Source organism: Delphinus delphis, chromosome 21 (assembly GCF_949987515.2).
Source record: "Delphinus delphis chromosome 21, mDelDel1.2, whole genome shotgun sequence".
NCBI lineage: Eukaryota > Metazoa > Chordata > Mammalia > Artiodactyla > Delphinidae > Delphinus > Delphinus delphis.
In genome coordinates this window covers 16813332-16828877 of record NC_082703.1, presented here as the reverse complement: position 1 = coordinate 16828877, position 15546 = coordinate 16813332, and the positions used below count along the sequence as shown (strand labels likewise).

At 34.5% G+C, this 15546-nt stretch overlaps 1 protein-coding gene and 1 long non-coding RNA gene across 7 annotated transcripts in view; one reads left to right on the top strand and one right to left on the bottom strand.

Moving 5' to 3' along the window:
• LOC132417736 (uncharacterized) overlaps positions 1–15546 on the top strand; it is a 246078-nt gene that overhangs the window by 104984 nt on the left and 125548 nt on the right. The gene's annotated exons all lie outside the window — the stretch shown is intronic.
• TUSC3 (tumor suppressor candidate 3) overlaps positions 1–15546 on the bottom strand; it is a 183059-nt gene that overhangs the window by 65023 nt on the left and 102490 nt on the right. For all 5 annotated transcript variants that reach the window (XR_009517914.1, XM_060001511.1, XM_060001510.1 and 2 more), the window contains exon 6: positions 11669–11758. Coding sequence is in view for 4 of the 5 variants with exons in the window: in XM_060001511.1 (XP_059857494.1) it covers positions 11669–11758 (90 nt within the window). In the remaining variant the exon portion in view is untranslated. The remainder of the gene's footprint in view (positions 1–11668; positions 11759–15546) is intronic.

The following is a 15546-nucleotide window of genomic DNA, read 5'->3' as shown; positions in this document are numbered from 1 at the left end:
GCACTTATTTTCTCCGATCAACTTAAGAACAAGAAAATAAAAAACAAAACAAAAACTTTGACACTTTATAAATAGCTAGGAGAACACACACAACATTATTAGCCCAAATACAGAATAAAATGTACATAATTCATCAGGTTTGATCATTTTGTGTGTATGTTCTTTGGCTCGTTTATTCATTAATTCAACAAGTCTGTATAAGTCTTATAAAGAGAATTACACAGATAAGTAATATTCTCATTCTGTGGCCAAGGTAATTTCATTTTATTAGTGGAGATGATTATGCAAAAACTATATAAGACTGAGAAAAATGAATACGACAAAGAACTACCACGGCCATTCAGAATTGGAGAACTTTATATTCATCCAGGAGCATAAAGAAATGACTTCATGCAAAAAAGCAGCCCTTTTTTGGATGAGAGAGGAAGAGGGTTTTACAAGTACAGAAAAGGAGGAATGTCATCCCACAATTATAATACTTACAATAAAAGGAAATGTATTATGTGTACATTGTTAACAAGAATTAACAGAAAATAAAATACCTGACTCATTTTTCTACCTGAGTCCTATTCTAATACATCCTTTAGGCTATTTTTATTATTTAGCTAAAATGACACCAAAAGTTTAATAATATTTAGGGGGAGGGAAGAAATGAGTAAGAGAGAATGTACGGAAGGGGAGAGAGAAAGACATCTACTGTTCAAAATATTCAGCATGACTCCTCCAAGATAATGGGACATTTCTCCAATGCAGACCTATTGTTTCTTCCCCTTGAGGTTATTAATTATTCATAAACTATAGCATAATTTGGTCTATAGCATGACCAAATCACACTGGCATTTTTTTTTAATATAAGAGGGACACAGTATATTTGATTCTCTGTTTTGATAAATATATGTGACACATATGATGTGGTGTTTAAGGCTTTATGGGGAAAAAAGGTTACTTAAGTATACAGCAGCCCTAAAACTTATTTTAATGTAACCTAATACGTAAATTTTACACAAATTTTCTCATGGCTCCTAATCTTTATATCTAAAGGTGATGTGATAAGATGAATATTGAAATAATTTTTGAATGCTAATTTCATCCAAGTTTATAAAAAATTTATTTAAATCATTGATTAGCATTTTAAAGAATCAAAATATAATGATGTTGGAAAATACGCAATGAATAAGAAATATTCTGAGTTACCGAAATTTACATGCTCTTATTTTGAAGCTGTGGAGATATACCTCTAAAATGCTTTTTTAAAATTAGAATGTATATGCTTATTATGTTTAATATAATTGACTCAATTTTATTCATAGTATGAGAATAATTTCCTTGGTTTATAATGACCATAGGGGTCTATTTAGTCCATTATTCTTTGCAATGTACTCAATAATTTACCAAAGTTGGAAAAAAGTTATTTGCTAACTGGTTTGTATTATTTATCCCTTTCTCTGTGGGCAGGTCAGTTCTTCGTGCCTTTGCTTTTTTACTATTTTCTCTGAAATCACATTTACTCTGGATTCTCAGAATGTTTAACTGTATTAGATTAAATTTGACATTGTAAAACACATTCTCATTTTGTAGTATTATAATCCCTTTGGGTATGTGCTTCAAGGTTTTAATTACAAAGTACAAACAAAGCTCAGGAGGGAAGCCGCTGTTTTTCAGACATAGTTAACATTTTTGAAAGGCTAAAAATATAACTTGAGTTCCTATTTGCAAAGAAAGATTTATTCATCTATTCAGCTTTATTTTTATTTAATATCTGCCATGTGTGAAATGTTTTGATAGGTGGTAAGGATACAAATTACATGGTCCTTCTTAATTAATTGTCAGGGTTGTTAGTAGCTAAACAGTTGAAAGGAAGTAAAGGAGCAGTTTGGGTTGGCTTCAGAATTGGTAAAGGTCAGTGAGTTTAGGATCAAGAGTGATGATGAAAGTCAAAACCACATGTAGAGGGCAGAGAGAAGCAGCAATAGATGCCAGAGATATAGGCAAAGAGTCTTACCAATGGCCAACTAGACACAAAAAATTTTAAAATCAAAAGAAATAAAAAGATAAGGCAAAGCTTGCCAAGAGAGAAGACGCAAGGCCATAGCAACAGAGCAACCATGGTACTGAGGCAAACTTTTAAAACAGTTCAGTTTCTAATACCACACAATGCAATAATAAGCAGAGATTTAATGACCGAGACTTTGGGCAAACCCAGATCATACTGCATCTCTCTACTAGTCTATCAGCTCCATGATATAGCTGTACTACTAGGGCAGATACAGTACCTGGTATTGAATGGGCTCTCAACAAACATTTATTGGATGGAAAAATAAAGGAATGAATAAATGAAAAGGCAGACTCTCAATTCCAAACTCTACCATAAAATTTTTGCATACCTTTACCAATTATTATTCTCTTTCTGTTTTTTTTTTTTGTTTAAAATTTTTTGTTATATGTTGACATTCTCTTTGCTGGTGGTATGAAGATTATAATAAAACTCCTGAATATCCTAAATAAAATAATTGTATTTAGTTTAAATAAGCCTATACAATTTTCCACTTAGGACTAAAATATGTCCCTCAAAGAGCTAGTATATGCAAAATCCCTGAGGCATGAGAGTGTACAGCACTGGAGAAAGTGTAAGACTATTATGGCTACCTGAGACAAGTGCTACATTAACGATAAATTCTCGATTAAGCAGCATGCATTTCTGCAACAAAATGCTTTTGCATGTGCATGTAGAACACAGCTCTTAGCTACATTCACAACTGAAGTATAATGTAGTGAAAAATTTTGGATTATATATGGTAAACCCATAGCAACTCTCAGGCAGCAGCTAAAAGCCAAATCTTAAAAAAGAGGACAATATATTTATTTAGTTGGGAGTTATAATCTAAGCACAAGTTTATTTAACTGAATGCATCTCATTCAAGATTTTTTTTTTAACGACAGAAAATGTCTTTATGTCCCATGTAATCACACAGTTATACAGATTCCCTTTAGCTACACAGTAATGACTGTTTTTGTGATGACTTTCACGCCGTGAAGTAGACCATTAGTACTTGACTTGTGCCAATACATAGCAACTTAACAGTAACAAACAAACTTGCAAGTCAGCATAGTAACATACTGCCTGCACTATTAATTTAATTTACATTGTCTATATTCATTTACATTTAAGTTCAGTGTGGTGAAACTTACTCTGGTAACATCTGTAGATCCTTGTAGGCATGTGTTATTTCACAATTAATATGTGCAAATGTGAACAGTCACTGATATTACAAATATATATAATTTTTTAAAGCTAATAGCTAAGTAAAGACCCAACAACATACTCCACAGTCTTTTAAGCTTGTCTGATCCAATTAGCTCAGTCCAGAGAGAAAATTGAACTACTGAAGCTAGAATCAGAAGTTCAGAGCTGACACAGGCCCACTATATATCAGTTCTGTTGATGGCCACAAACTATCCACTGCTCAAACCAGTGTTGATCCTAAGGTGAATGAGGAGTGGGGATGGATAGCTGAGAGGACTGGAATGTATACCCCTTCCCGAAAATACAATTCAAAACACAGGCCCCGTTGACAGAGCATCAGTAACAAACCTTCTATAAAGGAGCAAATAATCTGTTCACCTACATAAGAATTGTTAAAATGTACAACAGGATAAAACAATTTCTGACAGATACTCTTAAATAAATATGTTTTTATAATTTTCCCTACAGGATTATCTACAAGACAAATATGATATTGACTTAAAAAATTATTCACAATTGGTGAGACATTTTGACTACTTGTTGCTATTGTTTTCAGAGCGTGGTATCTTAACACCATTTGAAAAGTATGTTTCTTCATGATTTTTTTCCTCTGTTTTGGAATCTACTAACAAAGAATAAACTCTTAGCATATTATGAGAAGCTGTAGTAGACACATCTACGAGGGCACTGCCCGTGCACCAGCCTGAAATCCACCAGTGCAGGGAAAGTAACGCCTTCCCCAGAGAAATAGCACTCAACAGTGACTGATGAGAGCTGGTATATGAATATCAATACCTTAGTTTCCCTCACCACTGGGGTGGGAAAATCCCTGTATGTGTTCCACACCAGCTCCCAGAGATCCCCAAGCAGTATTAAGCTTCAGTGGCCCAAAGCGCTCATGGGCTGGGTACGGCATCTTTTTTGACTGCCTTCCCTTCCTGAACTCAGTTTCCCGCTCCTTTCTCACGTTTGCCTCACCTCCAGCATGAGCTACTTTCATCTGATTTGTTGTCTTTGGGTCTGTTCTGGGAGGGACTCAGACTAAGACAGGAGTGTTTTCAACTTTTAAAAGCGCTTATACATCTATGATTATATTTTATCTCACAAACTACAAGGTAAGAAAAGCAGTATTAGTCCATCTTTTCTTATATTAAATGAGTCTAAGTAACTTCCACCCCTAGCGACACAACTGCTAAGAGGCAGAGCTTGGGAAGAACTCAAGCCCGTTCTCTTCCCATCTGTTTCTCTGCCTGTATACTTCAGGACAAGGCATAAACATGACTCCGTGGGCCTAAGAGTCATTTTTACTCTCTCTTATGTAAACATCTCTTGGTAAGCATATATAAAATGTCCAAGATTAAATAGCGTTTACTAAGATAGATTAAAGCAAACAATTATACCCAAAACATTTTCATATCAGTTATATTTAGTGATGGTGTTCCATATATACAATCCTCCCAAACATTAAACCACAGGTCAGTGTGATCCGAAGCACTCACTGGTTGCTTCAGTTAAAAAAAATTTTTTTTTAAGAAAGTCATCCTTTGGGTATAAATGCTAGATGGGATGGCCTTCTTGGCTACAAAATATATAAGAAAACAAAATTATATTTAAGATTCTCTGGAGCTTCTCATTTTCGACTCTGATGTCTGAGCCTGGTGCTTCCTTGCTGTGAGCAGTGTCCTCTGCACTGTAGGATGCTTAGCGGCATCCCTGGCTCCACCACTAGCTGCCAGTAGAGGGCAGCTGCCCCCACCGTTGTGACAACCAAAACTGTATCCAGAAACTACCAAATGTCCTCCGGGGGTGCCGGGAGGAGGGGGGCGGGGAGCCACATTCATCCCTCTTGGTATGATATGCGTTTCACAGCCCAAATATCCCTTCACTACTCCATGAGACAGCCAGTCTATAAGGGCAGTAAGGGTTAATGTGGCGTGGGGACAGAAACCACTTACACCTACCTTGAAATTTTACAAATGAGGAAAAGGTGAAGTCCTGGTAACATTTATCTAACGTTATAGGGTTCCAAAGTTAGCACGAGTGTAAGAAGTTAACAATGGGTGTGAAGCTTATGCTTCTGAAACATGACTTAATGCTGTTGCACAGAAAGAACCATGGCTTTTCATGTTTGGGGCCAACAAAGGAATCTGTTATCAGCTTGTCTTTCCCACTAGTAGCTCAATATAGCCCTGACAGCATAAGGCAGAACATGAAACCTCTGGTAAGATGAGAGGACGACATGGGAAGTAAAGCAATGTTTCTGGGGAATAAGTAGAATAAATATAAGCATACTGATGGCAACTTAAAGAGAACTCTGAGGAAGTTCACAAGCACAAAGAAACTATATGCCAATGTCCATTGCAATAAATTCAGATGTTAACAGAAGTTCTCCCATGCTTTGGGATTTGGGTTTAGTTAGCTCTACTTTGTAATTCTGTTGTTGGCTTTGCATTTTGATGAATCCCTATCAGTATTTAACAAGAAGGAAGGCAGAGGTGTATCATACCACCATCTTAACCCTGAAAAATCTCTCTTCACTTCTGTTTCACTGTCATCTTTTTATAGCATCACCTTAGGAATGTACATAGACCCATCCCCTTTGTTAAACTGTGTATATGTAGGTTTAAATCTACGGTATTTGCTTGATGCAAGAAAGGCTAGTCAATTCTCAGTGGCCTTTTAATCTCTCTGCTTATATTTTGAATGACTAGCCTAGCTTTTAATGTTCTGCATCTCATACTTCTCATAACTTTACAACTTAATGCAACAACATTCTCTGTAATCTATTACCTATAGGGAGACAGTTTACTTAACTACATAGTGTGTTCTTTCTCCTTGACATGAAACTACAAGGGGTTGCATTTATTGATACCTATTTTTTATAATTTTCTAAATTTCCATAGTGAGCATTTATTAATTTTATGATCAGAAAGTAAACTTTAAAAGCAAAAGTTGAAAGAGGAAGTCAAAGTATCATATTTTAAAGAATAATGAGAGGAACCAGATAATAGAAAAATACAGCCTGGAAGCTAATGACACATTCTAGGATTACACCTGGCCACGTATATCTTTAAGCCTCTAGGGTCTTATTAGGTCTTAGTCACTTTATTTAAAAGGACTGTGTTTGTCAAGGTTATGGAGGTTTCATGACATTTCACCCATATTTAATTAGTCAATCTCCCTGCAGAAAATAGTAGGTATCATTTCAGATTCATAGATTGCTCAGGGCCCTCAGACTCAGAATTTCTGTCAAAAATTTAAAATAGATTTTAGCATCAAGATCCAAACATTAACCACTGTTACTAACAACATTTATGTCTAAACTTTAAATATGTATTTTAAATATTTAGTCTAATTATTATCAACTTAGTCTTCGAATGACTCTCGATCATGTTACAAGATCCACCATTCTAATTCTGGCTTCTACTACTTGGACTATTATTTTTCCTCATTTGTAAAATACCTGCTCTCTGACCTCACAGTATTATGCTTAAAAGGTATAAAACTAGGTGTTACAACGCCAAATCCATTAAAAACTCCCATATACAGGAAAAACAGCAAATTAGGCAATTTTAAAAGTTTGACACAAAAGAACTCACCACCATCCAGAATTCTATTTAGAAACCGACTTCAGAAAAACCGGGGGGTGGGGGGGGTGGGGGAACAACCCAACTATTTCTGGAAACCATACAGACCTTCATAGTACAATTTTAAAGTATTTACAAAGTTAAGTTCACTTTAACATTGAAATACTTCTTCATAAACAATTTTAATACAAATTTCTTAAATCATCTAACATAAATCAAATAGTTGAAGCCAAACATATTTTAAAAATTAATTTAGAAAAAATGAACAAAAATTAGAATTCATTTAGCTGATATTTATGTGTAATAGCTACCTAAAAATAAGTCTTTAAAATGTAAATGGTTATTCAATTATGTTACAAATATGAAAACCACAGTAAACTTACTGTTTCATATACCTTACTCCACTAAATGTGCATTGGTCATAAGAATTAATGCCAAATTATAAAATTCCTTTATAAATATTCATAAGATACTCACTTTGTCATTTTATTCCATACCACTGAAAGAGATAAATAGCCTAATTATAGTTATTCTCAAAAACACAAATCCTACATGGTAATTTCTTTTTAGAAATACAGGTTAAAATATGAAGAAATTACCAAAGAAGGATAGTGCTAATTTTCAAGTTATATCTTGAAATTTAAACACATCTATTATAAAGAAAACCATTCACTATTATTATTCTAATGGACAGTCATTGTTTAAAGTATAATTCTGTACCAGTAACCACTTGATTTTATAAAGCAAAGTTAATCTTCTATTTTGTTCCAGTAATATGAAAACACATTATTATGCAAATCAATTCATTAAAACAAAAACAATTTTCTGTTTCAGTGTATGTTGACATTATGCATATTAAAAAGCAGGAAGGGAAGTTTTGCTAAAATACGTTAAAATGCAAAACAAGAAAAGAGCTATATACTAATGGGCAACATTCTCCTGCCCCTTTAACCTGCTTTTGTCTATACTGCTTAGTAAGTAACATCTTAGTAATTAACAGATCAGTCCAAAACCATATCCACATCTCTGGCCAAGAGCACACTCAAGCAATTGATTGTGCAGCAAGAAGCTCCTATATTTCCAAGACTTTCATGATTTTTTTCCTTCAATCCTAATACTTTATTCAAATGTAAGAAAACATGTTTTTATAAAATATGAGGGTGAAGAGTTTGGGACAAAATTCATTTCGTGAAGAGTTTGGGACAAAATTCATTTCTTTAAACAACCTGGTTATAGGTTTCAGTCTCATCATTTCTGTAACTTTTGATTAAGGTGCTGAAAAGCTAAAATACGTACCCTGAAAACTAGATGCACGTATGAAGGAAAAGTTTTTTTCTTTTAAAAATATAGAAAATTCTGTTTTCTTAATGTGTTCCTCTGGGCCATCACAGTACCTTTTCCTAAGGGCCATGCCAATCTCTACTTACAAAATAGTAATACAACAATGTGGAGGGGGCAAATAAAACATTTTCTAAATCAATAGAGAAAATTTCTTTCCAATCTAATCTAAACCTTAAAATAAGTGTTCCTGTCACATTAAGGTTACTAACTGGTATGCGGAATTAACAGTGACATGTTGATCCTATTATCATTCAGACTAGTGACAAAAAATAAATGGAAAGAATTAAGATAATACAATTCAAGAAACCAAAATCTCCTAGTGTAAGTCTTTATAATCATTTAATAAAACATTCATTGAGGACCAGCTGTATGTAAGTGTAAAGATGAAAAATAGCTTAAAAGAAACTCCCTATGTTAAGAATTTGATTAATACATAAAATATTAAAAAAATATTATTATAAAGGAATGCAGAGATACATAAATGGGCTAACTACATATTTATAAATGTGTAAAGGGAAGAAGAATTTCTAAGGTAATTAAGGAATGCATTTCAGAGGGTTGGCAAATTAGGTGGTATTTGAAGGATGGGCATGATTTGATAGAAATTCCAGGAATGGAAGCAGCAAAATAAAGCATATATTTAGGGGACAAGGGACAGTACAAATACACTAACACTGAGTTTCTCTGCAAAGGAGTAGAGGTCTTAGGCTGGAAAGGAAAATTACAATGGGCAAGTAATGGACAGCCACTTAGGATTTCCAATTTAACTGATAACTCTGGTCCACACATGTTAATATTATCAATATAGTCAAAGTATGCTTTAGGAGTATTCACCTAGTGGCCTAAAATACTCATTTGTGAAGTCTAGTGCCTAGCATACATTCAGTGAGCAATAGATGGCATCCACGTTGTCAATGTTACTGTAATCAGTGCAAATTTTTTTGGTGCTTACTCCAGTAAACGACGTGTGAGGGGATTAGAGTCTCATGATTTAGCAAAGTAATGGTTGAAATGGTAAGAAGATTACAGTGAGAATGAAGAGTGACAGAATACAACACTTTAAAATATGCCACTTTGGCCTAAGAATTATTTTAAGCTGAAGGCACTGAGAAGAAGCAGATACTAGAAAAGTTCTCTGCCTTCTCCAATCTGCCTAAAAGCAGGACATAAATTCACAACGGTGTCCCTCCTCCTTTCTCTACCAGCAAGGACATAGGTAGAGACAATCTACAGGTAGAGACAATCCTTGGAGACAACTTTAGATCCTTATCAATGGAGAAGGCAACCGCAAACTTAAATCTGCACACTACACCTCACTGTTGCTTGTCTTACTTTTCCTGGTCACTTCCACAACTGGCTTTCCCTCAATACCTTTCTTTCTGTCTGTAACTGAAGATGGCACTTAAGCCTGAGCTCTAAGCCACCTCTGAGAGTTATTCATTTTTCCCTATCTCCCATGTATACATGAGGTATACATGTTAATCACTTTGTTTTTCTCTTGTTATTCTGTCTTTTGTTACAGGGGCCTCAGCCAAAGACTCAGAACAGTAGAGGGAAAATTGTATTTTCTTTCCCTACATAAGCTAAAACATTTCACAAGAATGTTGATGAATTTTTCATATACTTTAACAAATGTATTTAAGCAAATAATAAAAAGCAATGCTTAATATGTTTATTTGCCTAAGAAATGTTATAAGAATATTAAAAGGCAGGAATAAAAATTTTATCAATTTCCAAATTTACACTTTTAAAGTATCATTAACACAATAGTGATCAAATCTTTGTGTCAGGCCCTCTTTATGAAATAGGAACATATCAGGGACCAAAGTGGATAAAAAGCCATGCTGTCAAGTGCTTATACCTTACTGGGGTCCTGGCAAAAGACAAACAACAGTAACACAAAATAGTAAATTATATAACGTGTTATAAGTGCTATGGAGAAGAAATTTAAAAAGGAAAGGAAGACAGTGAGTATGGGTATTGGGGAAGAGGATGAGAGAAAAGGACTACACTTTTAAATAGGATGGTCAGGAAGACTTGAAGATAAGGGGACAATTTATTGCTTGATAATTACTTCCAATTATTTTTTCTGTAAAATTAATTTTGAATATTAGACATTCAAATCACTTTTCTAATTAGTGACAGATTTAAAAAATACAGAGTACACATAACAAAAGACATGTCTGATTTACTACAGCATCTGATTATCCAGAGTCTAACTTTGACTCCATATTCTTGACACCTATAGAAGAAATCTGAAAATGTTGACAAAAATATGAGACCAAAATGGTTATTATATAGTATCAGTGACTGTAACTAGCAACCAGCCCTTAAAATCTAATTGAGCCATCAGGGTACATACAGTAAGTAAAGTGAACTATACCCCTATATTACAGTTCCACAAAGAAGTTCAAAGAAAGCCACAAACAATTTAGGAAGAAGAAATAACTTGTTAGCTTTTTTAATATTAAAGATATTTGAAGTACTGTAAGCAATGAAGAACAAACCTCATAAGCTTACATTATACATTTATATTTATAGAGAAATTATAACATGATTGGCCATGGGATAACTTTATTCCATTCAGAGCCACAATATTCAGAAATTAAGAATTTATTACCATTTTAGGTGTGATTCTGGTACTGTGGTTATGATTTTTTAAGAAAGCCTCATCTTTTAGAGGTACCTACTGAAATATTTATGTTTGAAATGAAATGATATTGGGCAGTTATTTCAAAAGAATCCAACAGCGGTAAAGAGAACTGGATGGGAGAATAGATGAAACAAGATTGGTTATGAACTGGTGATTAAGTTTGGTGATGAGTGCACGAGGGGTGTCATTATATTCTTCCCTCAAAATCTGTATAAAGAAAAAGCTAGAGAAAAAAGGCACATTTTAGAACAGTAATCTTCACCAACCTAATACTAAGCCTCAAAGACAGTATTCTGCAAAGTTGATCTATGACAATATTTCCCACCCACCAAAAGGAAAGGGAAGGCAGCAAAACAGTAGCAGTTACTAATGTAAATTTTGCTACTGATTCAACTACACACCAATTTCACTTTCAATTTTCTGGCAAACAGTTCCTGGCATCCTAATACAATGGCTTCAGGGTTCTTAATGATCTTCTGAGCTAAATTAAATTTATCATTGCTGGGACACTCGCTACAGACTGTTCCTATTTCCTCTTTTGGCATTACATATTATTGCCATAGCAGTCTGCAAAGTTGGAAAAATAATTTATGTGTATATATTTGATAAGTAGGTACACTGAAATTTTTTTAATCCATGCTAAAGCAGTCCTCACCCTAAAAAATATATATATATGTGCATGTTGTGTGTATGTACATGGTGAAGGTAGTAAATGAGAAGAGAAAGAACATATATTTCGATTTACAAATAGAATCCTTTCTCACTAAATGCTAAACATAATTTCGGATTCCTATGTAAACAGGATTAAAGTTCATAATACTGATGCACAGAACATGCACTTACCACCTGTCCATTGTGCGGGTTTTTATGAGCATATGGTGGTCCACGGATATGATTCCACATCTGGCCAGAAGTCATAGCAAAGACTATACACTGAAAAAACAGGGTACAATATTATAACATGTAAACTGAAAAATAAGAGAATACTGCATTCTTTAAAAAAAATGCTCATGAAACTATCTTTCAAATATCATGTAACAGCTCATCCATTAAAATCATTTTCATTTACTAACTATGGAACCTTCGGTAAGTTACTTTTCTTCTGCTTCTCAGATTTGATATCTATAAACTGGGGATACCAACTACGCTGATGACATACATTAATGGGTAAATAAATAAATTGGGTAACATATGTAAAGCATCTGGCATGGTGACTGATAATCTGATATGTCCTAACTAGAGCTAGTCAAAAGTACAGGTAAAACATGATGTTTTAGATATAGCCAGGAATAATTCACAGAAGCCATATTCCTGCTAGGTCTAGCAAAAAAAGGCTGCATTTGGAAAACTAATCTTAAAGATCCGAGACATTACAGAGATGGTGGGGGAGGAAACAGTATGAACCAGAGGTCACAGTCAATCACTGTAACTTACATGTAAGCATGTTTTGTTTAAATCATACATGCTTAAATTTACAAACATGGACATCTTTAGACTGAAATATGTCTTCAGGTTAAAACACTTCCTACTGTCTCAGAACTTGCCCAGCTCACTCTTTATTTGAACTGCCCACCTCTGGTAGGTAGCTATATCAACAAAGATTCAAGGTCAGAATGAGCAATGTGTGACTGGGGATCTAAACATACAAGATTTGCACAATTTTTAAAGGAGAAACGAGGATACAAAAGGGGAAAAGTAGGATGAGGCAAATTAATGGAGGATTTTTAAACCCAGAGAATAAATCTGAACTCTGTTTCATAACTTCTTGGGAACCACAATATTTCAAAAGAAAATAAAAATGATATAACAGGATTATAGAGATTAATCTGAATCCTTTCCACACTTTCTTGAGAATAACTCTGAAATAAACTGAAACTTCTTAAAAGTCAGATTTGACTTGTACATAGACTTTGCATAGATTGAGGTATTTCCGGAAAGTCAAGATTTTACAAAATATTTGCACTTTAAACTTAGAAGGTACATTAGAATTTAGGCCCGCAGTGAAACAAGAGAATGATGCACCACCTAAAAAGTCATTTAAAAATGTGAAATTGTTACGTGAGAAAAGTAAATTGTATATCTAATTTATAGGAGTGTCATGTCAGTGATTTAGAGAATATATTAAAGGTGATTATTCTGTAGATAGATTATAATACAGTAGTGTGAAAGGCAGAGTATATTTTAAAATCCAGGAAAAGATATATCTAGTGAATAAACACATTTATAGTATAAGCAAGTGACATTTTTGTTTTTAGTAGATGCTCAGTAATACTAGAGTTCTATCATTTTGGGGACCTAACCCTCATAGTCACTAAATCAGCACTGAAACTGTATGTATTTCTGGTTTTACTTTTACCTGTCTGCCTATTCCTTTTCTGCCTTCTACTGCTGCACTTGATATTCCTATTTCCAACTATGGTGGAAAAATAATGCATGATCAAGTCTGTATTTTAGAAGGATGGTACTAGTCACAGTATGGAGAATAGACTGGAGAAAAGTATAACTTGAGGCAGAGAAATCATTTTGGAGGCTGATGTATAAAAATGCTTGAGAGACTATAGTGGCCAATTCCATGGTAGTGACAGAATTGAGAGATCTGGACAAACAGGAGAAATATTTAAGAGATGGAATCAACAGACTTTGGTGAATGACTGATCTGATAGAAAATAGTCAAAATTAACCTCTGGGTTTCTGATTTGAGCAACAGTGTGTAGTTAGTGGTGACATCCAATGAGATACAGAATAAGGCAGAAGCATGTTAAGGGTGAAAGGGAAGAAGGTAACAAAGATTTGGAGCTCCCTCTGTTTTAATTATTATTTTTTTACAGTAGGTCCTTGTTTGTTACCTGTTTTAAAAATAGCAGTGTGTATATGTCAATCCCAAATTCCCAATCTATCCCCCCCACTCTTCCCCCCTGGTAACCATAAGTTTTTTTTGAAGTCTGCGAGTCGGTTTCTGTTTTGAAAATAAGTTCATTTATGTCATTTTTTTTAAGATTCCGCACATAAGCAATATCATATGATATTTGTCTTTGTCTGACTTACTTAGTATGATAATCTCCAGGTCCACTCATGTTGCTGCAAATGGCATTATTTCATTCTTTTTAATGGCTGAGTAATATTCCATTGTATATATGTATCACATCTTCTTTATCCATTCCTATGTTGATGGACATTTAAATTGCTTCCACATCTTGGCTATTGTAAACAGTGATGCAATGAACATTGGGTGCATGTATCCTTTTGAACCATGTTTTTCTCTAGATATATGTCCAGCAGTGGGATTACTGGATCACATGGTAGCTCTATTTTTAGTTTTTTAAGGAACCTCCCTACTGTTCTCCATAGTGGCTGTACCAATTTACATTCCCACCAGCAGTACAAGAGGGTTCCCTTTTCTCCACACCCTCTCCAGCATTTATTGTTTGTAGACTTTTTGATGATGGCCATTCTTACTGGTGTGAGGTGATATCTCACTGTAGTTTTGATTTGCATTTCTCTAATGATTAGTGATGTTGAGCAGTTTTTCATGTGCCTCTTGGCCATCTGTATGTCTTCTTTGGAGAAATGTCTATTTAGGTCTTCTGCCCATTTTTTGATTGGGTTGTTTGCTTTTTGGATATTGAGTCACGTGAGCTGTTTGTAAATTTTGGAGACTAATCCCTTTTTGGTTGCATCGTTTGTGAATATTTTCTCCCATTCGGTGGGTTGTCTTTTCGTTTTGTGGTTTCTTTGCTATGCGAAAGCTTTTGAGTTTAATTAGGTCCCATTTTTTATTTTTGTTTTTATTTCCATTACTCTAGGAGGTGGATCCAAAAAGATACTGCTGCAATTGATGTTGAAGAGTGTTCTGCCTATGTTTTCCTCTTATAGTATCCAGTCTTACATTTAGGTCTTTAATCCATTTTGAGATTTTTTTTGTGTATGGTGTTAAAGAATGTTCTAGTTTCGTTTTTTTACATGTAGCTGTCTGGTTTTCCCAGCACCATTTATTGAAGAGACTGTCTTTTCTCATTGTATAGTCTTGCCTCCTTGTTGTAGATTAACTGGCCATAGGTACACGGGTTTATTTCTGGGCTTTCTATCCTGTTCCACTGATCTGTATTTCTGTTTTGTGCCAGTACCATACTGTTTTGATGACTGTAGCTTTGTAGTATAGTCTGAAGTCAGGAAGCCTGATTCCTCCAGCTCCGTTTTTCTTTCTCAAGATTGCTTTGGCTATCAGGGTCTTTTGTGTCTCCATACAAATTTTAAGATTTTTTTTTTTAATCTAGTTCTGTGAAAAATGCCTTTGGTAATTGGATAGGGATTGCATCAAATCTGTAGATTGCCTTGGGGAGTTCATTTTTAAATAGGTTAACTCTAATGTACTTTCAAAACATCTTTGGAGAGTGAGATGTCTAAGAGACATTTACATATATATCTAATGACAGAGGTGTAGGGAAGAAAAACTACAGATCTGGGAATTGTCAGCACATAGTTGTTCACTGAAGTCATGGGAATAGATAAAATTGCTCAAGAAGAGTAAATAGGGTGAGAAAAATAGAAGGCCTAGAGGGCTAGAACACTGATGAATACTTGTAAGTTCATAAACTCAGACAGGAGCCTGCAAAGGAACCTGGGACACAGAAGTAGGAAGAAAATGAAGGTAGGAGATATAGTGTAACAGAAGCCAAGGATAGAATTTTGAAAAAGAAGAATGTGGTGGTCAAAAATGGTCA